At 53.5% G+C, this 24,551-nt stretch overlaps 1 protein-coding gene across 1 annotated transcript in view; it reads right to left on the minus strand.

The window, feature by feature from the left end:
- PRKAG2 (protein kinase AMP-activated non-catalytic subunit gamma 2) overlaps positions 1–22,208 on the minus strand; it is a 255,974-nt gene extending 233,766 nt beyond the window's left edge. Inside the window, exon 1 of the mRNA XM_044920129.1 lies at positions 21,584–22,208. Coding sequence (XP_044776064.1) covers positions 21,584–21,661 — 78 coding nt within the window. The 5' untranslated portion in view covers positions 21,662–22,208. The remainder of the gene's footprint in view (positions 1–21,583) is intronic.
- Between the last annotated feature and the right edge of the window lie 2,343 nt (positions 22,209–24,551).

Below are 24,551 nucleotides of genomic sequence, written 5' to 3' on the forward strand. Positions count from 1 at the left end.
CGAATGACTTACACTCTTCCTCCTAAGACAACCATCATCTAGCAGATTTTTAATGGCCTAGGCGGGAAACATCACAAAATAAACACACACCGAGCAAAGGGGAAAAAAAAAAAGAAAAACCAACTCAAAAGCAAAGGCCGGAGTTCAGCCTGGTTATGACAATCAATTGTGAAAGGCCAAACCCACAACTTTCCGGAGCGGGAGTGCGTCTTCCTCCTGACATAATGCACTTGGGCACTTGGCTAAGAACAGGTTTTCCCCGTTTGAGGCTGGCAAGTTTGGGGCCTCTGCAAACAAGTCGCTTCTGCTTTCGCCAAAGCTGGCTTCCCCTTTCCTGGAAACTGCTCCCCCACTCAATGTCAGGGGCACCGCCTCCGTCGCTGGCCAGGCTCTGGGACGCACATCATAAACAGTTCACTTGTGGGCGAGTTGTTTTTTTCTGATGTTGATGTTTCTCTCTAAAGTCGGCTACAAGTGGAAATTTCCGTATTCCCCTGTTCAGCAGAAATTACAGACTTTGGTTTCATCATCACTGTCAAACCATTAACCATTAACCCCTGACACCCTAAAGGAAACAGCCTGGGGCACATTCCTGGGGCTCCTGGCTGCTGACGAAGCTGGGAGGTCTCAGGTACCAGGATTACCAGGCTGGGTGCTTCTGGAAAGAAGCACTGAAGCCTCACTTTTCATAGATCCTCCTCCACACCTCACGTCCAAATGTCTTACTCTGTATTACTACCTTCTGCAAACTGAGTGCATCTTCAATCCTATCACCTCCGAAACCCACTTGCTCCTCAGATTCCTTGGCTTCCCCAGGGGTGTAGACATGAAGGGGCACTGGGGCCGTGCCCTATGTTGGCCCAGGTGGGGGGCTGACCTCCACTCCCCTCAGCGGGAGCCCAGGGGCAACAGACACAGCACAGAGAAGCCTTCCCGTGAGCCCCACATGGGGCAAGACCAAAATGGGAAGTCAGGCCCTGTCTACCTCCTGCACCTCTCCCTTCTCCTGTTTCTAGAATACCCACCTCAATGCAAACGGTCAATAAATACTGATAATGAGTGGATGGATACCTCAGAACCCAGACACCTGCCCAAAGCCTGCAGACTGATAAGTGCCTAAAAGGACACTGGTGGGAGCCTGGCCCCTGGGGGTGGGAGCGGCTGCAGCCTTAGGAGAGTAACCCCCCGAGGGCAGGAGCGCGGCTGCCCTGCACATCTGCAATCCCATTGCCGATCCCAGGGCCAGTCCACGGCATGCAGGAAGCACTCCATCACTTGTCGCGATGCATTAGGGTCACGGGGGTCAGCTTATGAGAAGAAGGGCTCTGCCCCACGAGGGCAGATTCCACCCCCAAGACCCCCCTGGGTCTCCCACAGGAATGCCATCACCTTGAGCACCCCTGCCCCACAGAAACGTGGGAAAGAAGTGGCTCAGATCTTGACCCCCCCTTCCCAGAAAGCCAGGGCCCCGGCTCTTCCTCTTCTCCACCTCATGTGGCCCCGACTCGGCATCCACCAGCAGGAGGAGGGACACCGGCCCTCGGCGGGCACCCCAGGAAGGCACGGGCTATCTGGACCGTTTGTTCCAGCTCTGGACTAAATTTAATTTCACCCTGAGCATTCCGGGTGTACACTGCATGCCTCCGGAATCCGGCCTAGGTCAGTGTTTCAGGAATCCCTTGCAGAGCTCGCCACCGGGAGACGTGACATGACAACTTTTAAAAAATAGGTGGACAACTGTGACAAGGCTGACGGGGCTGGCCGCGTGTGGCTCCCTGTTCACAGGCCCGCATCTGAGGGGGGTGGGACCCGCAGGGCCTAGCCCAGCCTCGCGGCAGGAGCCAGAAAAAAGAAGAGAAACACTCAGTTTCAGCCAAGGGGGGGGGGGAACCAAAATGCCAGGACTGGCAATAAAATAATTCACAGTTTTGAGTCCTAGCTGTTTAAAAATGATCCTTAGATACTTTTTTGTATGTCAATTTCAACAATTTTATACAGTGGATGGACCAGATATTAGGTTGAACTCTAAGATGATCATTCTTGAGGTTAAAAACATAGTCAAATATGGGTTATTTCATTTGGTTGAACCTCATATGATCAACTGCTTTTCACTGCCGAGGACACAGGGCACGAAGATGACAAGGGATGGATGGGACTCAAACCAAGACTTCCCCTCCCAATCCAGGCTCTTCCCGAGAACGCACCGCATGGCTTCCGGCCCCTAAACCATGACAGAATCCAGGCCCCCTCACGTCACACACACAGAAACTGCGGCCTCAAGACCAGGCCCAGCCACCTGCCCAAGGACACTCCGATAATCAGCCACAAAACCAAAGCCAAAATCCACTTCTTTTACCCCAGCTCCCTTCTCCTTGCACAACATCACCATTGCTGTGCCCAGCTCAGATCATAAAGTCCTCCTGTAACTCTGGCTACTGTCATTTATTCCTCTAAAGATCGTATTTAAAATGAACCTCCAGGGCGCCTGGGTGGCTCAGTCAGTGAAGCATCTGCCTTCGGCTCAGGTCACGATCCCGGGGTCCTGGGATCGAGCCCCAAGTTGGGCTCTCTGCTCTTCGGGGAGCCTGCTTCTCCTTCTCCCCACTGCCTGTCCCCCCAGCTCATGCATGCTCTCTCACTCTCTGTCTCTCAAATAAACAGAATCTTTAAAAATAAAATAAAATAAAATAAACTGAACCTCCAAGCAGTTTGATTCAACTTGCAAATTCCAGAAAACTGAACGCGGGACATTCTCTGTCTCCTGGTCTATGTCCATATGTCTGTATCTACATGACTCTCTCAATCTCTTTCTCTACACACAACACACACACGTGCACACACATGCATACATGTGACCCTCTAGTGCTCAGGAAGTGCATGAGCCCATGTTGCCAGCTATGAGGCTGAGGGTGGCATGGTCCTCCACTTCCTCCAGGGTCGTGTGAGGCTTGGGTCCGGAGAGCCCCTGCCCAAAGTGCAGCCCTCCCCGGGCGCCTGTGTGCGTCCCCCGGCACATCCTAGGCATGTGGAGGCAGACTTGGGTGCCCTGAGCAGAAGGACTGTGTGAGACGACCATGCAGCCCCCGCCTCTGCAACAGGGAATAAGGACAAGCACCTGATGTTGGAGCCTGAGGGTTCACAGCGTCGTAAAGGCCTCCTAGGATGAAGTCCACAGGGGTTAGGTGACCCCATCTGAACTTGTACAACTGAGCTGGGACTCAGCTCTCCTGGTCCCAGGGGACAGAGCATTTTCACCTAGACACAGGGACTATCAAGGATCAGAGTCCCCTGTCCTCCTGTCCCATCTCCTTTGATTCTCAAACCACTGGTTTGAGGGAGATATGAGCACACGGAAGCCCACTGAACCAGGGGACATGCAGGGGCATGCTGCAAGAAAGGACAGAGTTCCAGCAGGGGACAGCCTCTCTGCTTAGCTGGAGATGGCTGTGGGACCCTGCTCTTCCTGGGCTGAGACTGGGCACTGGGATCCCAACCACCTGACTGCACATACTCCACCTCCCACCCCCGCTGGCCACGCACCCCACGACCCATGTCCCGCCATCCATGCACCCCACCCACCGCCCCCTGCCATCCATGCACCCCACTGTCCATGCACCCCACCATCCACACCCCACTGCACACACCTCACTCTCTACACCCCAGGGTCCACACTCTACCATCCAAGGAAACAGCAGGAAGATCGGTGCGTGTGGGATGTGCCATCAGGGAAGTGGGGTGGTTGGGAGGAGGGAAGAAAAGGGAGGGCAGAAATAAAAAGGACTAGGAATGGGCCCAGCTCCACACTCCACCTGGCATACGGCCCCGTGGAGATTTGTTTGTTTGCTTGCTTAATTAGAATTTATCAAAAAAAAGAAGAAGAAAAAAGACTTTATCGAGACCCAGTGATACTTATTTATAGTTTGTCTCATTACCAAAAGCATGCTGCAATGCAGTAGGATAAAGCACATTATAAGTAGGAACAAGAGCAGCTACAGAAGAACCAAGCAGGGCAGGTCCAGAGTGACGCTGTACCCAGAGCCATGAGTCCTGGCCTGGCAGACACGGGCCACACATTTGCTCTCAGGGATTCTCCAACATCACAGCCAACAAATGAAGAAGATACTTTAATAATTACAATTCACTCAAGTTTGCTGCATGCCAGGCATTCATGTGATGTCATTTTATTGTCAAAACAGCCCTCAGGTGGGCATTCTTACTGCTGGTTTACAAACCAAGCAACTTAGACTCAGCAGGGCCAAGGGGCTCATCTAGTTAGAGATACAGTAGGTGGAAAACCCAGGTCCCCAAAACTCCTTGTTGTGATCTTTACAAGACCCATTCATCTAAGGAAGGGCCCTTGGGAAACGCACAGGTGACAGGCAATACCAGCTCCTGGTGTTTGCAGCTCCTGGGCAGGCATTTCTAGAACCTTCTGCACACACACACCCATTAGGACTTGCAGGGTGAATGAGAAGAAATCTTACAGGGAACGATTTTCGAGGCAACCACACCTGCTTCAAATGCTGGGTTTTCCTCACCTGCTGTGTCTCGTGGGCAAATCACTCAGTCTCTCTGATCCTCAGCTTCCCCAAGTGTAAAAATGGGGGCAGTAACATGAGCCTGACCGAACTGATGAAGAGTTAAGTGACAAAATACGTGGTAGAGGCCATCAAAGTGCCCCATAAACACGTATCTCACACTTTCATTCAAAGGTGACCTGACGGTCAGAGGAAAAATCAGACAAGCCCCATGGCACCAGGGCCGTGTCCCCACAGGAACCTGCCTCGCCAGTGCCTCTCGGCGGGTGTGGTCACCAAAGCAAGAGAATCGGGTCAGAAGGCAGGTTTTTCAAGCCTGGTGAAACCTAGCTCCAAAGAAACAAAACAAAGGATGAGAAGAGATTTAGGGCAGGGAGACAGAAGAAAATGAAAAAATGAAAAAGAAACACAAAGTGGGAGAGAAAATAGAGCAAAGGAGGGGAAAAGGGAACGGATGACAAGAGAAACTACCGGAGGGCAGCCTGAGCCCTGAGCATCCACCTGCGTCTCTCAGCTTTGATAACAAGGGCACTCTTTCATGGATCCAAAGACACCAACCAGGGTCATTTGTGGAAAGCAACATTAGGAAAAACCCCATGACCCATCAATTCTCAAGTAGCCAAGGAGTGGTCACTGTCGTAAAGGATGTTTGCGGAGGATGAAGAGAGGTCAGGGGCGGAGGCCAAGAAGGTGAGTCAGGGCCCATCCTGGGCCGAGACAAGAGGCAGGGGAAGGACAGCACCATATACAAGAGGACACGACAGGTCACTTCCTTTGCCCGGGGGGCATTCAGGACGTGTCTTCTCGTGCCAGCTGGCTCCCTGCTGCAGACCACTGAGGTACGCGGGCCTGGCGCTGGGGGGCCGCCTGCCGCGGAGAAGCTGTGCTTCAGGGGCCCCGTCAGCAGGCCCAAAGAAAGCCTTCAGTTTCATTCGTCTACAGTCAGCCTACAACGATGGCTGGAGGTAAACACCCTCATCCCTTCTACACGTGTCCTCAGGGTACACTTTGCCTCCCAGACCCTGGGGCTGTAGGGCTCAGGTGCCAGGCAGCTCCGGCCTGGAGCCTGGCCTCTGTGTGCCTACCTTCCCACCTGTAGAATGGGGACAATGATAGCACTTACTCCCTTGGCTCAAGTAAGCTAATAAGGCACATGCATCCTCAGGCATGCCGGCTCGGTGAGTGTGAGCTATTTCTCTTAGCCACGGTTTCTCTTCTTTTCTTTCGAGGCTGACCTTGAGGATCATTTGAGCCAAATGCCACCCAGATGGCCCAGCGCAGGGCAGACATGACCACTCCTTCCACTTTGGATACAACTCTGACCTTTGTTTCTGTCCCCAGGAAGGAATGGGATAGAGGAGACACAGGCTAGCAGGTCTGGGCCTTCAGCTGTTCCTGAAAAGGTCCAGCGTCTGGATGCACCTTCCGGAGCCCTCCCCGGGAATGAAAGGCTAGTTCCGGCTGCTGGCCGAGCCGCTGCGTGGTGGTGCTCAGCTGCCTGCCCCTTGTGAGGAGTGTCCGGGCTGAGGAGGTCACCGTGCCCAGGCCCCGGGCAGCCCTGATCTGATAAATGACTAACTCAGAACAACTCTGAAGTGTCTACTGAGGCCTTCGTGAGACTAGGGCATGCCTCAGGCCCTCCTCCCCTCGTGCTGATGGAAACATCCGCACGCTCATCCCCGTGTCTGAGTCTGCTCATCCAAGGGCCCAACCACGACACATGGGTGTCTTGAGGGACCAGAAAGACTGAGGGAACGTAAATTCCACCGATGAGTCCAGGTGCAGGGGAGGAGGGATCGTCTTCCTGCAAGACTGAGATACAAACGGCAGGTCCAGCCGCCCCTGGCCTCCATCACTCAAGGGGAGTTTTCAAAAGCTCTCGGATCATAGAAACTGAGAGAACCAGAGTCCTCTGAGGAGTGGATGGATGCAGGCCAGGCCTCTCCCATCTGTCACAGGACAGACTCAGAAAAAGCAGGCCCCTGAGGCTTCCACGGGGAGAGGACAGTGGGTCTGTGGGTAACGTCACCACGCCGCCCAGGACCACTGACCTGGGGGACAGTGACAACCGGGCTGTTCCCGACCGGCACCCACTGCAAATGCAGGTGGCCACAGGCTGACCAAGCCATAGTCATCCCTGCCTTCCCTTCCTCTCAACACAAGTCCCGCATGTGGAAAAAGGGGTGACCCAGAGAGCCCCCCCTTGGGGATGTGTGATTCTCTAAAGAAAGTAGCCACGGGGGGGAGGAGCCAGTCGTGGTCTTCCGTGGGCAGGCAGGGCCTGGCCCCTCCTGGGATTTTCGCCCATGTGGCTCATGAAGCTTGACCTGCAGCAGGAGCCACTGGGAAGGGCTTTCCAGGGTTGACCTGCCAGGCGGCTGGGCCACCTTCCTGTCCCCGCCCGTTTGAGGCTTTGTCCCCAGAGCTGCCCTTTGCTTTGTCAGAGCCAAGTGGCTTGTGACACTTCACTCGTCTCCCTCACACTCACTCAGACACCCACCAGCTGGGCGGCCTCACAGAGAGTGAGTCCCCATTTATTCAGTGCGATCACTCCGGGCTCCTCCTGTCTGGCCCCATCAGCCTTCTCAGAACCGTGGAAGGAAGGCATCCTCCTGGGCTTCCAAAGTGACCCCACTGGACCCGCCTGTTCCAGGTGAGAACTTTCTGCGAATGCACTGGGGGTTCATGCACATCGCCGTCGGGGACCAGAAGCAAAATGGGTGGTGAATAACAGCCCGGTCCCCACTTAGACAGAGGTCATCAGCGATATCAGAGGGAAATCTCTGGTTATGGGACTTGCCCAAGTCAGCAAAGCTGGCGGATGGATGTGGGATTGGAGCTGGAACCCCCTCCTGCCATGTGGTCAGAGACTCCTTCCACGGTGGCCCCTAGCCCTGGCCTCCTGGGGCTGCGGGCTGGGAGGGACAGCCAACGGCTGGACACCTGCAGTTCGGCAGGTATCACAAAATCGGGGAACACTGGACCTGGGCCGGGGGGCCCTTCCAGTCCCTGTCAAGGCTCTATCTCCCCATCAGATCCTTCATCCCTCCCTTAAGTGAGAACTAGTCGTCAGCAGCCTGTGAGGCTCCCCCAGCCCGGAGAGTTTCGGACAGGAGTGGGGGAGCCAGGAAGGCAAAAATATAGGCTGCAAAGAGCCCCCCCTTTGTTCTTTGTGACAGAGATACACAGCGCTGGCTAAAACCCAATGTCCCTCCCATTCTGCTCCCTGCCTGCACGTCCACGAGGGTCCTCCTTCCCCACGGCCTTCCCAGCCCCGCCCCGGCTCTGCTACCACCTCTCCTTCATTCACTCCCTATAGAGTGTTCTAGTCGGTTCCTGTACCAGCAGGAGATGAGAAACAGAAGCCACAGAGACTCTATCCCCGAGAGTCACACACGGTGCCCGAGGTCTCGGGGGTGCTAGGTGGTATTGGTCTCAACTCATGGGGGATGAACTAGAAGACACAAGGCAGAGCCCAGCCCACCCCCATCCCCCTGAGGACTAGAGGAGATAGGACTTGGGGGCCCGAGTGCCCCCCAAAAGCCCCATAACACTCACCCTCTGGAGTCAAGATGCAAAATCCCCAGGAAAGCCCTACTGGATGGCAAATGCCCCACAGGGCTGAGGACAGAAACCAGGTACACCAATTCCCAGCAATGCCAGTTGCTTATTGCCTTCTAGACTCTACTATTCTCACCCGCCGGAGCACTCACACCCCCAGAGCCTGCCGGCCTGTCTCTGTGCAGAGAGACTCTATGGGCTCTGTTGGCTCCGGGGTACAAGGAGGTGGAGGCAGGCAGGTGCAGTGTTCTGCTCCCACGTGGAGCCTGCCAGGTCCACTGTACCCCAGCACCCCCAGGCTCTCAGGAACCCCACCCAGGCCTTCCAGTTCCTGCCAGAGGCCAGGTCTAACCATGTTCAGTGAAGGGCTCAACCTCTCAGCCCCCGGGGCTCACAGTGGCTTTCACTCTGGGCTCAGGCCCTGGGCCCTGTGGACCATCTCCCTATAAATAAGGAAATCTGCAAAAACAAATTTGCAAATGTATTTAGCCAAAGCATTTAAAGGGATACAAACAAGTTCCCATTTTAAGGTATAATTAAGAATCCCCTCCACTGAAAAGAGTAACATTGTCTTACCTGGAGTGGGATGGTGGCGGGCTATATTCTTAGGGGGATCTTTCCCATGGGCCCCTTTACAGGGGAGACGAAACCAACATTCCCGGGCCACCCCCTTCCTGCTTTTCCCCGTGTATCTCATTTCAGTCTCCCCTGAGCCCTGTGCGGTGGGGATTATTTTACCCACCTCTGACAGGTGAGGAGATCGAGGCTCAGAAAATATGGGGAAACTGCCAAGAGACACGGGAGTGAACAGTGACATAAGCATGTTGCAACGCTGGCTTGTGAGGCCCAGACCTACACCCCCTCAGCATGTCACCCTTCTACAGAGCAGAGGAAACCCAGCATGTCTTCCCTGCTCAGGCGAGGATTCTGTTCTAGAGACTCTCGCACAAATGACAGTTGGGTCCATGTCGGCCCGGGGCTGGGTGGATGCTCTCCCCTCCTATGGTTGAAGGCCGTGAGGCCGACCTTGGGTTGACCTTGGGCCAACCATCCCGTCCCTCCCTGCTTTTGCTCCACATCTGAGGTCAGTCTAGGAGCTAGACTGGTTTCTAATCAAAGGATTATCATGCCACCTAAAACCCCCTGGCATATTTATGATGCTCTTACTAGTCAATTTGCCTGAGCAAAAGCCCAATAAAACTTTCTTGGGTAGGAGACGAAGGGAAAAAAAAACTAGTATAATAACATTCCTAAAAATTGGTCTTTTACCGAACCAACAAAACACGGTTTGCCTGAAAATTATTTTTTCATAAGATTTGCAGATAACGGACTCACCCAGATTTTTCAAAATTAGTTCACAGAGTTAACGAAGCATTTAGATTCTCAAAGAATGTCCATATTTTTTTAAGGTTTTATTTATTTATTTGACAGAGAGAGAGACATCGAGAGAGGGAACACAAGCAGGGGGAGTGGGAGAGGGAGAAGCAGGCCTCCCGCTGAGCAGGGAGCCCGATGCAGGGCTCGATCCCAGGACCCTGCGATCACGACCTTAGCCAAAGGCAGACGCTTAACCGACTGAGCCACCCAGGAGCCCCAAGAATGTCCATATTTTCTTCTTTTCCCCAGTGAGTTGGGCTTTTTACATTTCCTCACCATCATCATCATCATCATCATGGAATCAGCCGTGTGGGAGGTGGTCTCCCAGGGCAAGGGTATGAAAGGTGTAGATGCACCCCATCCTTGAGGAGCATGTGGTCTCATTAAGGAGACAAAAGTTTGGCCACCCTTGCCCCAATCTGGGACAATGCTGAAGGGCCATCCCAGTTCCAGAATGTTCCAGCGGGTCAGCGGAGGTTGAATTTTTAGGTGAAGGTAACAAAAATCATGTGATGGGAGCTCACCATTAAACGAGGAATATAACCAAATAGGTCCATTTGACCTGAAGTTGTTGTACTATGTTTAATATTATTTTATTACGGTAGTAAATTCTATGTCTCCAGGCCAAGCCTACAGAGCTTCGCATTGAGCCTTTCCCAAAAGCTGGTGTTGCCGCATCCAGAGAAGGAGGGAGATGGATGCCGAATGGACAGACTGCAAGCCTGGAGCCAGGGATCCCACTCTGAAAGGACTACATGCTTCCTGGCTGCCACCCACAGCCCTTGGTTTGGAGCCACTGAAAACAGAACTGCTTTGAATTTGTTTTCTGCTCTAACACAAGGTGTAGGCATCTCTGGCGGAGAGCAGATGGGCCTGTGGCTCCCCAGAAGCCTTCCCTCCGCTGTAGCCGTCAATGCTGCCTGCCCCAACATTCCTCCAGGAGAAAACCCTTGTTGTCCTCTTGGCCTTGCCCCTGGCCAACCCTGTGACCCCTGGCAAGTCCCTTCCCCCGCTCCAGGCTGCCTCCTCATTGTGAGGGGTCCCCGGTGAGTCCCACCTTCTCTGGCACCTGGCGGGGAAGTCACCCGGCTGAGGTGTTCCCTTAGACCGGTTTGGTACCACTGCCCAGCATTTCCCTCTGCCTGTGAGCTGAGAATATCCTATTACCTGTGCCCCATGCTCATTTCGGAATCTCAAAATACACTTAACAAGCAAAGAAGAGAAAAGTGACAAGAAAAGGAGCTTCTCTGTTCTCCTGGCACTTGCTTCGCCCCAGGAGCACACAGCATCTCCGATGCTGGCCCGTCTCCGGCGAGGAAGTGGAAGCTTGGGTGGCACTGTCAAATGCCCGGCGTTGGAAGGACCCCAGCTCTGTGGCTCCTGCCTCACTCACAGACCCTCGAAGCCCACCTGTCCTTCAGGAAGCCCTGCTTCCCTACAGTCATGGTGCCTGAGCCCCATGGAGACCCAGCCTGCAGTCCTCTTCTACACTCTCAGAATTTAAGAATTATGCAGGGTCCCCCGGGTGGTCCAATCAGTTAAGCATCTGCCTTTTGTCTGCCTCATGACCTGAGCCCATGATCTCAGGGTCGTGGGATTGAGCCCCGTGTCAGGCTCCACACTCAGCGAGGAGTCTGCTTGTCCCCCTCCCTCTGCTCCTCCCCGAACTCCAGCACTCTTTTTTTCTCTCTCATTCTCTCTAAAATAAGTAAAATTCTGGGCGCCTGGGTGGCTCAGTTGGTTGAGCGACTGCCTTCGGCTCAGGTCATGATCCTGGAGTCCCGGGATCGAGTCCCGCATCAGGCTCCCTGCTCAGCGGGGGGTCTGCTTCTCCCTCTGCCCTCTTCCCTCTCGTGCTCTCTGTTTCTCATTCTCTCTGTCTCAAATAAATAAATAAAATCTTTAAAAAAAATAAAATAAAATAAAATAAGTAAAATTTTAAAAAAAATTATGCGTATATGTTATATATATTTCTATATGTTATACTAAAATAAGTATGTATTAATTGTATAACATTAGTTACTAAATAGTATCATTAATTATGTCACATATAAACCTATTTAAGATGTTAATATATTAATTATTACACATTATAATTGAGTAACGTGTTACTAGGTTATATTTATAGCTATATTTTAATATATAATTATGTTACAATGTAATCAATACACTGATCATATATAATGTTAATTATTATATACATTATATGTCTTTGAGAAAGAGTGAATGTGTGTTGTTTTAAGTCACTATGTTTTAGGGTGTTTTGATATTTGATAGCAAAGGTGAACTGAATGGTGAGAGATGCTCGAGGCTCCTTTGCAGACTCTAAGCCTTACCAAGGAAGGGTTCCAATTGTCCTCTCTGAGCCTTCCACAGTGCCTGGCACACAACCTGCCTTCGATAAGTGTCTGCTAACTTAATAAGAGAAAGCTCTGCAGCTATTTGGCAGAAGACCCAACATAGGATCTCCCAATTCCTGGTTTAGCACTTAATCTAAGACTCTGTTAATTAAAGAAAAAATGAGAAAGCACTAAAGGGTAAGGCCGATGAAGTTACAGAAGGCAGATTATTTTTGAGATGAGGATAAAGAATTGCTTTCAATGACCTTCATCTAAAAATTTAGAAGCCATGTAAAGAGTACAGAGACCTAGTCAACCCCAAGGGCAAACCGCTGGAAGGCAGCTGGCCAGACCAGGGGTTTTGTCTTCGTGTGCCCCTCATGTGGGTGGTGTCTGCTCCCACCCAGCGGCCCTCACCTCCCACCCTCACGCTGCCTGGACGGGTCACGGGGCATCAGAAGCCAGGGCTGGGGTGGGGCCAAGCAGAGACATCAAAAGCCCAATTAAAACACAACCGAGAGTTTTCCAGGCAGGTTGGGCGAGAACAGTTGTGAGGCAATGGACAGCCTAGGCTCGTTTGTCCATGGTGAGGCTAGGAACCCTGATAATAAGAGTAATGCTATTTCACAGGCTTGTTTTTGAGATAGAGAGATGGCTTATATAAAAGTACATGCCAGCCACATAGCAAGTGCTCCATCAATATTAGCTAAATCTGATGACAACCATGCCATCCCAGATGGTATGTGATAATCAATGAGATTGATAAATCATAGCTACTATGAATGAAACTACCCATTGAGGGATGCTTGAATTTGGAGGAGGAACCTCTGGGGTGTTTGTTTACACCGTATGCTGTAGACAAGAATGGGGCCAGGTGATGACAGCCTCAAGCCCATGACCCAAAGGCTGTGTGCATGGCCCATGCCGCAAGGCAGCGTGGAATTAGGCGGAGGGTTTCCAAGTCAGCCCAACAGACAGATAGCTGCCAGACTTCTGGAAGCTGAGCAGGAGACTGAGCTGGGCTGCCTGCTCCCTCTCCCCCTGTCTCCACTCTAGGTCCAAGAGAAGGTACTCCAGACAAGCAGGATCCTGGAGCTGCTACCCCAGCCTCATTACACCTCCGTTTTCTCGATGCCCTGCCCAGCCCCACCCACCCCGCTAGGATTTCCAGTCACAGAGAGGAGGGGAAGCAAGACCCAGATCTGGGGGAAATGCAGTCAATGAGTGGTGGACAGCAGAAACCAAGACAGACTGGCAGGCCTTGGGCTACCCTCCTGGGCAGTGCTGGGGTGTCCTGGCCCCTCGAAGCACCTGCTCGTTTGGCTCTGCCACAACACGACTGGTAGTTCTCGGTCTGTTGCCCCAGCATGCTTCGAAGGCAGGGACACTGTTGTATTCGATCTCTGAGGCCATCACAACATGATGCCACAAGCAAGGTGGCTTAAAACAACAGAGCTGTATTCTCTCACAGTTCCGGAAAGCGGAAGTCTGAAATCAAGGTGTCTGCAGGGCCATGCTCCCTCCAAACCCTCTAAGGGAGGATCCACTCTTGCCTCTTTCAGCTTCCAGGGGCCCCAGTGTGCCTTGGCTGTGGCTGTCCCATTCCAATCCCTGTCTCTGTCCTCACAGGACCTTCCCTCAGTGTCTGTGCCCACATAGCTCTCTGCTTAGAAGGGCACCAGTCATCCTGGACTCGGGGCCCAGCCTAATGGCCTCATCTTAACTGGGCTAATTATACACATATAGACCCTATTTCCAAATAAGGTCACATTCACAGTCACCAGGGGTTCGGACTTCAACATATCTTTTTGGGGACATAATTCAACCCCATAACCCTGTTCATCTCTGTATTCTCAGGGCCACCACCTCACCTGGAAAACAGATAGGAGTTGACCGGTTTCCCAGAACTAGCTTTAACCCTGCCTACCTATAAATATGATTCCCGGCAATTCCCCAGCCCTCTGTTTCTTTCAAAATGGAGAAGTTGGTGTCCCACTTTCTAAATTCTTCCCTGGCCCGGATGCATCCTTCCTCCTGCGTGCACCCCCCACCTCCCACCAGGCACAAATGGGGTCACTCTGGGGCTGCCCTGAGCTGCACCCTGCAGCAGGCCCAGCCCCCGCTGTGCTCCCCCTCCCTTGGAGGAGGGTAACAGAGTTGCAGGGCTTCCCACAGCTCAGCCTCATGGGAAAAAGGCTGGACCCCGGGGGTTACCAAGAGCAAACTGGTCTTTCTGGTACATTCACCAGCAATGTTGCTGCCAGGTCAGAGTATACCAAAACACAGAGGCCCTGGCAGAAACCCCAAAGCCTGGATGGTATTTGATTGGTCTGTGACAAGGCATGAGCTGGCAGAGAAGGCTTTCCTGTCAACAGGAAGGAAAAGAATGGAGATCAAATTATTTTCAAAGTAGGCAGTGGAAGAGAGAGAGAGAGTGAGATTGGGATTAACCATTCCACTTCAGGCTACACCGGCTGGAGGGCAGGCAGGGCCCCCAAAGATCCAACCACTTCCTCTGCTCCACTGTACACACTCTGCAGTGGGGTCTCTAAGGGTTCCCCGTGATCAAGCCTCAGGGACACAGCCTGACTCTCATGTGTCTCCTCTGCCCATCTCAGAGCAAGATCACAGGCAGCCAACCAAGCAAATTAAGGACTCTGCCTCAGCTCTTGCTTGCTCAGCATCTCACTGGCCTTTGTCCTACATTTTAAAAGACTTGACACCATTTTGACATTTGGTTTGGTGTCATGGCATTTCAAGATGGGTTGGTCCACCGGCTTGAAAGGAGGAGGAGACAACAGGTATTTCGTGTGCGATCATATTCACTGTTCAGGGTCAGAGGGAGGGTAGCTGGAGGAGAATGGGGAAAAGAGCACCGGATCCTGACCCAGGTCTGAGGAGTGTCCACTGCCCTGCTCAGTAACCTGAGTCGCCCCCATAAAAGTAAAATGGTGCCCAGACACAGAACATTGTCGGCCGTGAACTGAACAAATCAAAACGGGAAAACCGGAAAAGTAAAAGAAAATAGTCAAGAAACAGCATCATCTAAAAGCACATGTATTTGTCAGAATGGTTTTAGGGGATACAAACCGACTTAGAAGTCACGGGATGAAGTCTGAGCGGGCGAGAAGGTGCTCACAAGTACAAAGTGCCTCCATGGTCCTCCCATCCATCGAGTGGTTAGGACACCCAGAAGTGTAACCCCTGGCTGGAGATTAACCATAGAACATAGCTTTGCTGGGGTTCATCGGAAGACGGCAGCTCAAAAACCAAAAAAAAAAAAAACCCCAAAAAACAAAAAATACAGGCAGGGAGAGATACTTATCAAGCAACGAGAATCCTAACATGGTATGTGGAAAGATGCAATGTTGAGCACACAAACTATATTGGGTGGCTGCTTCTGGCTTTGCTACCTGACTACTAGAGATGTCCTTTGGGTGAAATAATGATCCATGATGTCAGCAGTGGTCATTAGGGCACTAGGCAGTAGTCAGAGTCTGGTTTGCACAAGGGTTTTGAACCCCTCCACTGATGGGTACTAAGAGTGAGAACCGGACAGGAAGGCTAGGCTAGAATAAAGAATACATTCTGCTTCCCCGTGTCATCCAACCATGGGGGATGTGCTTGTTCTCAGCTGGGCTATTTGTAAAGTGGGGACAAGAGGACAAGAAAAGGGTACATCCCAGCACTAGGGTACACCCCAAGGCACGGAATGGCGATTCAGCAAATCCCTGAGTTTTGTGCACACTGTGGTTATATCACTAGAATTGGTCCATGGAGATCCGTGCACACTCTGCAGGGTAGAGCCTTCAAAGAAGGGGACTTCTCTATCCATTCTCTTCCTGCCATTTCCCTCCAGAGGCTCAGGGCTGGCCTACGCCTTACTGGCACTCAGCCAACGTGCTCTGCGCACGGGTTGGGAGGCTGGAGGGCAGGCACTCACCGTTCTGCCATATTCATATCCTGCGAGCTATGGAGGTGTACCCAGTCCTCACTGACAAACCCTGGAGCCACAGGACAGTTCCAGGGGCTCCATCATCGAGGAATTTGGCTTGAAGCTTGAAGGTCCCGATATCATACTCTGGGCTCTACAAGAGCTTACGCTCAGGGCACCCAAGATGCACCAGAGGGCTGAATCAAGAAACACTGCGGCCTAACAGGCTGGCCCATACGGGGCTACCCTGGCTGGGGGCTGATGCAGGCTCTCATCTTTATTTGGAAGCCAGCAGTATCCTATGTTTAGCAGCCAAGGACATCTCAATGACAACTGAAAAAGTGCACATGGTAGATAATGATAGATGGATAGATAGAAAGGCAGATACGTAAGTAGATGGATGGATGGACAGATGGATGAATGGATACCTAAACAGATAGAAAGAAAAACTCAAAGGGACAGAAGAAACAGATTAGTATTAACACTGGGGAAGTTGGAACCTGATTGTTTTTAAATCACTGTAGGCATAAGAAGCACCTGGAGAACTTACCAGAAACATGGAACCACGGTCCCACTCCTCAGATGTTCTGATTCAGTAGGTCTGGGTTGATACTTAGGATTTTATATCTCAAACACACACTGGGTACTTGGACTTAAGCTGGTCCAGGAACCCCACTTTGAAAAACCCTGCTTGAAACCCTCACCCCACAAATCTTGTTCAAGGGGTGGAAACTGACCAAGGTCAAGGCCAAGATCAAAACTGATACCCCCCACTATCCTGCATAGCACCCCTTTCCTTTCCCTGAGGCTCAGTCCAGGGTGTTTTGGTGATGTGACCACAGGTAGTGAGCACTCAGGGCACGCAGTCCTCCGCCCCAGGGGGGCAGCAGGACAGCTCCCATTCCCACCTACAGCCGGACCATGCCCCCCTCCTTTCTGGAGTCCCTGGGCAGAGTGGATCTGGTTGGATGGAAGTCACAGGCCCCCCTCCAGTGTGGAGGGCGCCAGGTCTCCAGCAGCGCAAGGCTTCCCTCTGGGGACTCAACGGGCAAAGTCATCACTAGCGACAGGACTGTCCAAGCCAAGTGGTGTCTCCACAACCTTTTGTGACCAGCCAGCTACTCCTGCCTCTATTTTTAGTTTGTCTACAGTGACTGTGAAGGATTTCTGGAGCACCACTCCCAAGAGGCCCAGGGAAATGTGCCTCCTGTCCGTGGTAAATATTGGGCCACTGCCTCAAGCCCGAGCTCCTCTGTGCCTGCCTCAGTGTCCCCACAGGCTCCTGCAGGGTCCTTCTCTCTGAAGCCCTCCACTCCCCTGTGGCCTCCTGCTCTGTCACTGGCTTGTCAACAGTTCCAAAGACCCACAATATGCTGACCAACAGTCATCAAGTAAAATACAGCTGCGATATATGAATTTCAGCATTAATAGGGAAGGAATTTCTTCTGAGACGGAAAAAAAAGGAAAAGAACACCCCTGCTCAGGCCATCAGTGTCTCTGGCAAAGTTCTGGCTGAATGCCACACCCAGCTAGGCTTCTAAAGAGCTATTTTCCAAAACCATTCCCACCACCTTCATTGTTATTCCTGCTTTACATTCGGGATGAAGGCTAAGGGAAGAGAACCAGGGCAAGGCGCCAACCCACAGTGACTCTAAACAAGGCGCCCATCCCGTTCCTTTAAAGGCCCAGTGCAACCTCAGAGGAGTCCACACTCACCCTTCTGCTTCCTCTCCTGCCTTCCACCTTCCCTTTCCCCTGACAAGACCCGAGAGCGTTTTCCCAGAAAGGTGATCCCAGCTACCTAAGAAAGAAGCTACCACCAAGCCAGGCCTCATCCTCCGTTAGGCCCAATGGCCATTCTCCCTTCGATGAAATTCAATTCATCAGTTACTGTAGTGGCTGATTCCAAGTCCCCATGACCTGCTATAGCCCGTAGGCCGGAGGGCCTCCCCTAAAATGGACTCCTCCTTCCTGGTGCCTCAGGGCACAGCAGGTGCTCTTGGTAGCGAGGAGGGTAAAGATGGTTAAGACAATCAGAGCCTGGGATGGAGGTCTGCAGGGGTTATAACACCCAACACCCTAGGTCATGGTTCTGTTTATGCACCAGATATGGGGGTAGAGACTGAGGCCAATTGTGTCCAAAAGGGACTTGAACCAATTCAGTGCATAGACAAGCTGTGTGGACACACTAGAGACCCCGGGAAGCCTTTACCCTGCTGGTGGACTGGATGCCACCCAATGACCCACCCACAGGACTGCCAGGGCCATGGTGTCTCAGGAGCCACTCCTCAGAATCCCAAACATCCTTGGAAATGGCCTTCCTGGGACATCAGAGATCAGCTGGTGCTAGGGCTGAGGAAGTGGACAATTCCCCTCTGATTCACCATGGCTGGGCCTGAACTCCCCACCTCTCCCTTGCTTCCTTATACCAACTACCCTGAAGCCATCAGGTTAACTCAATCCGTGGCTTCCTCCCCATCCATCAGGCACACCGCTCATCCACCCTTCCCTCCAATGTCTCACGTCTTCCCTCACCAATCTGCTCCTATCAGTATTGTGTTCAGCCCCTCAAACCCTAATCTCTGGATATTTGCAAGAGCATTTGAGTTGGTCCCCTGGCCACTAGCCCTCCTTCCACGAAGGCACTTTGTGCTCTGCTCCAGGGGCTAACTCTCCTGATGTTGCTTTCATCACCTTTGACTGCTTCTTAATGTGGAATTCCCCCCCCCCCCCCGCCCTCCCCCCGCCAAGACAGCAAGACGCTGACTTAGATTCAGCAGTCTATCCTAGGCAGTGAGGGAATGAGGCAGGAGAGCTAGATGAGCCAGTAAGGTACATTAATAAATGGACACCAGTGTGGGCAACCATTCCTGGACACCGCTGGGACCCTCCGGGGTTTCCCGTGGAACATATGGCACCAGGGAATGGGGAGGCGGGGGGCACCATCCCACCCGCATCCCTCCTTGGCTGAGGGTTGCCCCTTAGGGCATAATCCCAATCCCTCACTCTCACCCAGCCTGCATCGGGGCTGAGCAAACTGGCACCATCCAAGAGGAGTCCTTCAAGAAACCCAGAGGCAAACTGTGGCATGGAGTGGAGCTGTCCAGCAAGGTTCCATGAACTCTGGGTGAGCCACGGGGGAGTGGGGCAGGGCATCAAGTGCATCCATGGCAGCTTCCCAACGCCTTCAGAAGGAAGTCCTCACTCCCTCAGGGTGCCCTCTGGGTAGAGCTGCCAGATAAAAGGCAGGACACCTGTTCAATTGGGATTTCAGATAACAGTGAAGGATTTTTTTTACTGTAAATTTTCCCAAATGGTCCACGGGATACTCATATACAAAAAAAAGTTATTCATTGTTTATCTAAAATTCTACTTTAACTGGTCATTTAATATTTTTATTTGCTAAGCCTGGCAACCTTGCTTCAGAGTCCTCCTTGATCGGGCCCCAATCCATTTCTGAGTACCCTGATTCTCAAACCCTTTCTTCCACGAGAAGGGGCTCTGTGCTGTACCTGAAAGCAGTCATCCAACCCCCAACTCACAGAGGTGCTCAAGCTGGTTCCCTGGTGGGAGTAACCCAGGTTCTCACACGTGTCTCGGTCCCGCCCACCAGCTCTGGGTTGAATGTCTCTGTGAACACGTCAGTCTGCTGTCCGCTCTCCCACTCTCCCCTCTGAAAAGGGGTGCTGCCAGCACCAGTCATCTGATGCCCTTGGGTCATGTGCTAGCATTTGTCTGAACGCCGTATTTTCCCACCTAGAGTATAAATCTCACCTAGCCTGACACAGTGATCAACAGGCCATTACTAGATGGTCAGTGAGAAGACCCCCTGGTCCCACCAGCAAATGCAAGCCCTATAAGGAGGGAGACAGAGCCCCTCTCTTGCTCCCCTAGATCTCACCATCAACCAGAGCAGTACACATGTGTTGTGGAATAATTGAGTCAACAGCACTTTCGGTAAGGGATGGATCATGCCAGAAGGTTGTTTAAGGCAGCCAAAATCATGTCCAACAAGCAAGAAGGGTGGTCAGAGTATTCCAGCTACACCGTGGCCTTTCCGCTCTCACAGTGTGGCCTCTTAGTCCTTTTCTGGGTTCTGGATTTTGTCCCACACTAACCACTAGCAGCACCCCTCCAGCGACCCCAAGCATATACCCCACACTGTAGTCGGCCTCAGTACAATATGGCCTGACACTGGACAGTGTCCCTTTTTTTTCCTCTATGTCTCTTTAAAACCAGTTGCTCTGATGTCAACATGGTAAGCATACATGTTTATATCACTTTAAATTTGCAAGAGCGTTCCCATGACTTATTTTATTTCACATCTCCACAAGGTAGGCAAAGCAAATTATTATCTCTGACAAATGGGAGAAAGTGAGTGGTAAAAGGCTCCCTCAAGGGATCACCGCTCCAGGGAGACTTTTAATACCAATGTCTAATTTTTCATTTACAAACATGATTAAAAACGTCTCATGTTAGCAATGTAAACAAGAATAATCCATTCTAAAATAGAATGCTTATTCCTGCATATTTGGGTCACCACCCTGGTGGCCACGCAGCAGCTGGTTACCTGCTCCCTGAGCTTCCCCCAGCGAGGAAGGGCTGGCTACCTCCTCACCTCCTCTCAGCTAAAGGCTGCTCCCTCCGCTCCCTCCAGCACCCATCAGACCTTCTCCATCAGGGTGTGGGCACACGTGGAAGGGAAAGGAGCTGCGTTCAACAGACGCTGAAGGAAAGTGCCTCATGGGGTTCAGTGGGAAGTGAGTGACAAGCAGCCCCACCCCAGTCCTGCCCAGTCGGAGGCGGGCCTCGGAGGGTGGGACTCACTGTGCGCTCCCACCCTGTGCCCAGGATCTGTCATCCCCACAGAGAGAACAAAATCACATTCTTCATGGAGCCCTCTACTCTTTGCGTATGCGGGTGTCTGTGCGCGTGCATCTGCGTGTAGTGTGTTTGAACAAACATTCACTTGGTTGGTGGAGGCCAGGGGCGTGACCCAGTTGGGGGTTTCTTTCGGGTGCAGGTAAGGGCTGCGCCGCATGTCCTACCACCTGACTTGTCCACAGGGAAGCTGGGGAAGGTCGCGGGCTACCTGGGTAGGCAAAACCCAGGGTGGGCACACGACCCTGTCCGGCGCTCCCTCGGGATGGACAAAGTCGAGCCGCAGACCGATCGATGTCGCCAAAGTCCGGGCGGGGCTGCCGGCGTGGCCGGGGCTGAAGTTCGAAGCAGCTCTGCACGCGTTAGGGAATCCCGAGTCCCCAAATGCCCGAAATGTGCTCCAGGGGTGGGGGGGCGGGCTAAGGGAACAGCTGCAGAATAGCTCCCCGACCCGCGCCCAGGCACACCGCGAGGGGAATTGGGGAGGAGGAAGGTCCATTTGGGGGCGCAGCTACACAGCCACACACCCCTCGCCCGCTGTCCCCGCCCACCGCCCCTCCCCTGCGTCCCCGGCAGTCGCGCGCGGCTCCACCTCTCCCGAGCGCAGTCCACACCGTCCTTTTTCAACAAAACAACACTACGCACCGCCCACAGCACCCGCACCGGGCGGGATCCGGGGCTACGCCCAGCCCGCCACCAGCCGCGCCCCGCGCCCCCTCCCGCGTCCCCGCCGCAGTCGGTCGCCGAGCCCCGGCCGCACACAGCTGGGGAGAGAGATGGAGCCTAGGCTCGGCGGCCCAGCTCGACCCTGCGCCGCCACCCATCCCCGAGCGCCCAAAGTGACAGGAGGGGCACGCACGGCGCGCGCGGGGCGTCCTGCGTTAACCGCTTCGGCGCCGGGGTCGACAACGACTCGAGGGTGGGGAGCTGGGGACCGCGCTGCGGGCACTCACCGGGATGTGCACTCGCAGCGAACGCCTCTTCTGGCTGGGGTTTTTTTTTGCCACTGCTCCCACCAGGGCTGGAAACATCTTTCTTCTTCTTGGTGTCCATGGCCGCGCTTCCCATAACTTTAACCAGAAGTTAATTCCGGGTGACTCGTTCCTGCAATTCGGTCCTCTCCTTCCTAGCCCGGTCCCTGCTGTCGGCCTCGAGCCGCGCGCTCTTTATTATTATCCTTCCACCCGAAGACACCGCGTGGGGACTTCCCCGGGGAGGGAAGGTGGCGCAGGTACCTCGGGCCGCCGCCACTGGGCCCGGATGGCGGTCGGCGTGAGCGCGGAGTTCACGTGTCCTCTTCCTCCTTACGGGCTCAGTGGTGCAAAATCAAAGCCAGAGGCTGTCCTGGTTCTGGTGTCTCTCCGGGTTACGCGTGGCAGAGGTCTCCCGCTGGGTGACAAAGTTTTCTTCCTTTTGCAAAGCGAAGCAACATTTTCCACCCTCTCAGCTCCTCCCACAGATTCCCAGAGGTAATCTGAAAGGCAGGTGCAAAGTAAAGACAGTAATGTGGAAAACAAGCCTCCCGTGCCTGCGCCGAAGCGGACAATCTGGCGAGAGGGAGACAGTTTGTATGTAAATATAAGCCTCGGCCGCAGAATGAACCAGCCGGGAGCCTGGAACTCGGCCCGTCCCCCTTCTGGGCGAGAGAGGGGAGGAGGGAGGAGGAGGCGCAAACGCGAACGCCCGGGCAATTGGGCTCCCGCTCGGCTGCACGCAGAAGTTCTGGCGGCGGCTCGGCTCGCCGGGCCCTGCCAGCCGGAGGGCGCGCCCGCTTCGTCCCTCCGCCGCGCCGCGTCCCGGGGACAGGGAGCCGGCAGTGAGGGGCGGCGCGGCCGGACGCAGGCTCGCCGAGCGCGGGGCGGTGGAAGGCCGCGTGCACTGAACAGGAAGTGCACGGCGCACGCCGCTCGCCCGCTCCCCGTGCCGCCCCCGGGTCGCCGCACGAGGTCGCCTGCCCTGCGGGCGGGGTCTCCCCTCCCCTGCGGCCGCGGCGGCGCGGGACTCGCTGGGAGCCGATTTCTGATGCATCTCGCCCCCCCGCCACTCTGTCTACGCCCGACCCTCTGAAACAGGCCCCCGCGCCCTGCCCCGCCACCCCCGCTGCGGCGGAAGCCCCGGGTTGCGTGGGGATGCGCACTGACCCGCACTTGCTTCCGGGAAAACCGCGGTCCCCCGTCCCTCTCCACCCGGCGTGCGGACCCCAATGCGCCCGGAGCGCGGTCGGTGTTGCCGGGGAGTGCGGCTTTTCACAGCCCACCCTACCCCCCCCCCCCAACCCGGCTTATCTCGGGTTCGCCAAGAGTTGCGCAGTGGGTCGGCGGTAAGTGCGGGCGCGGTATCCGCAGCCCCGCGCCGCGGAAAACGCGGAGTTCCTAGGACTGCGGAAAGCAATGGGTGCGGAGAGGGCTGGAAACCCCGGGCGAGGCTTCCACGTGCCACCGCGTTGCCACTCTGGTGCGGCCCGTAGTAGCCGAGGGCCGGGGGGCTTGGGTGGTGCGGTCCCCCTTCCGAGCGCCCCAGGATGGCGCGACCTTGGCTCGCGGCTGGAAATGGGATGAATGCTCGGTCGGGAGACGCCTCCTTTCCCGCTCTAGGTTCTGAGGACGTAGTGACCCCAAAAGTCACTGGAGCGCCCTGAATGCTGACGTCAGCTCCGCCTCTCCCCCTAATGAGAGAAAGAACGTGAGGAGGCGGCCTTAACTCTTGTCCAGGTGTGGAGATTTGAGGAGTTCTTTCCTCAGAGGAGGAGGGATTAGCCCGCCTCGGGGACACCCCTTAGGTGGCGCCTCCCACCCAGCCAGAAGCCAGGTGTTTCAGCCATTTTTCCTGTGTTCCTTCCATCATCTGGTGTGCAATCCCCTGCAGTCTGGGTGGTTCCTTGGTTCAATGGGGTTTTATATCTTCCTTCTCTTTCTCCCCTGCTCTCTAGTCCAGAATGAAGCCAGACTGGAAAATCCTGGAGCACTCCTTGCTTGACAGAAGGTAAAGATGCCCTGGAGGGAACTAGTCTGGGTTCAAAAACAAAGTGGCCATTCTGGCCCCACGGGTGTGGAATTTCACACTTTGACCTTTTTCTGACTGGCTGGTGGTGGGGTGGGGTGACATGAGCCTGCGTTATTCTCCTAAATGCTGGAAACACTGCTTAGTAGCAGAAAAGGAGGTGGGGGGGGGGCTTTACCTTGTGACTAAAGGAGCCCACCCTTACCTGCTCAAAATCTTCCCCAACTGTCACATGAATTTCATGTCTTTAGCTTAACATTTTAATCCCTGTCACAATAATAATTTTCCAGGGCGTGGAAATCACCCCATTTGACGAGAACTGATTTGGGAAGGAAAGATGGAGAGGTGGGCAGGAGCAAGTAGACAGAAGGGAAGTCAGGAAGAGCCACCAGGGAGGATTCAGAACCAGGAAGCCACTGTTATTGCTGTCAATAAAGGCTTTGCCTGGGGCCTGTCCTGGTTGATGGGCAGTGGTTAGCAGTTCTAATAGGTATTTTTGTCAGTTGCTTTGTATAAATATGCCCAATCATTCATTAATAAAATTGATGTGTTCTCTGAGTTTATTTTGTGGGAGTGCAGACTTCAGGGCCTGGGGATCCTAAATTAAAATGTTGTACCATACTGCCTGCATTTTAAGAGCCTTTTGTTGTTGTTGTTATTACATATGTTAATAGTTCTGAGATCTGCGTGTTTCTTATAGACCACACCAAAGAAGAAGCTTACCAGACATTCTTTTTCCTTCTGAAAAGATATTAATAAATTGATCATATATCTTCCAATCAGTGGAGACTTAGAATTGAGTTTTTGTGATTGTTTTGCTTTGGGGTGCCTTCTGAAACCCCATCTTTGCCTCCACCTTGCTGCACACACAGTTATTTTAGCCAGTGGCTGAACGCTGCATGCCAAGCAACTGCATCCATA

Source organism: Neomonachus schauinslandi, chromosome 12 (assembly GCF_002201575.2).
Source record: "Neomonachus schauinslandi chromosome 12, ASM220157v2, whole genome shotgun sequence".
NCBI lineage: Eukaryota > Metazoa > Chordata > Mammalia > Carnivora > Phocidae > Neomonachus > Neomonachus schauinslandi.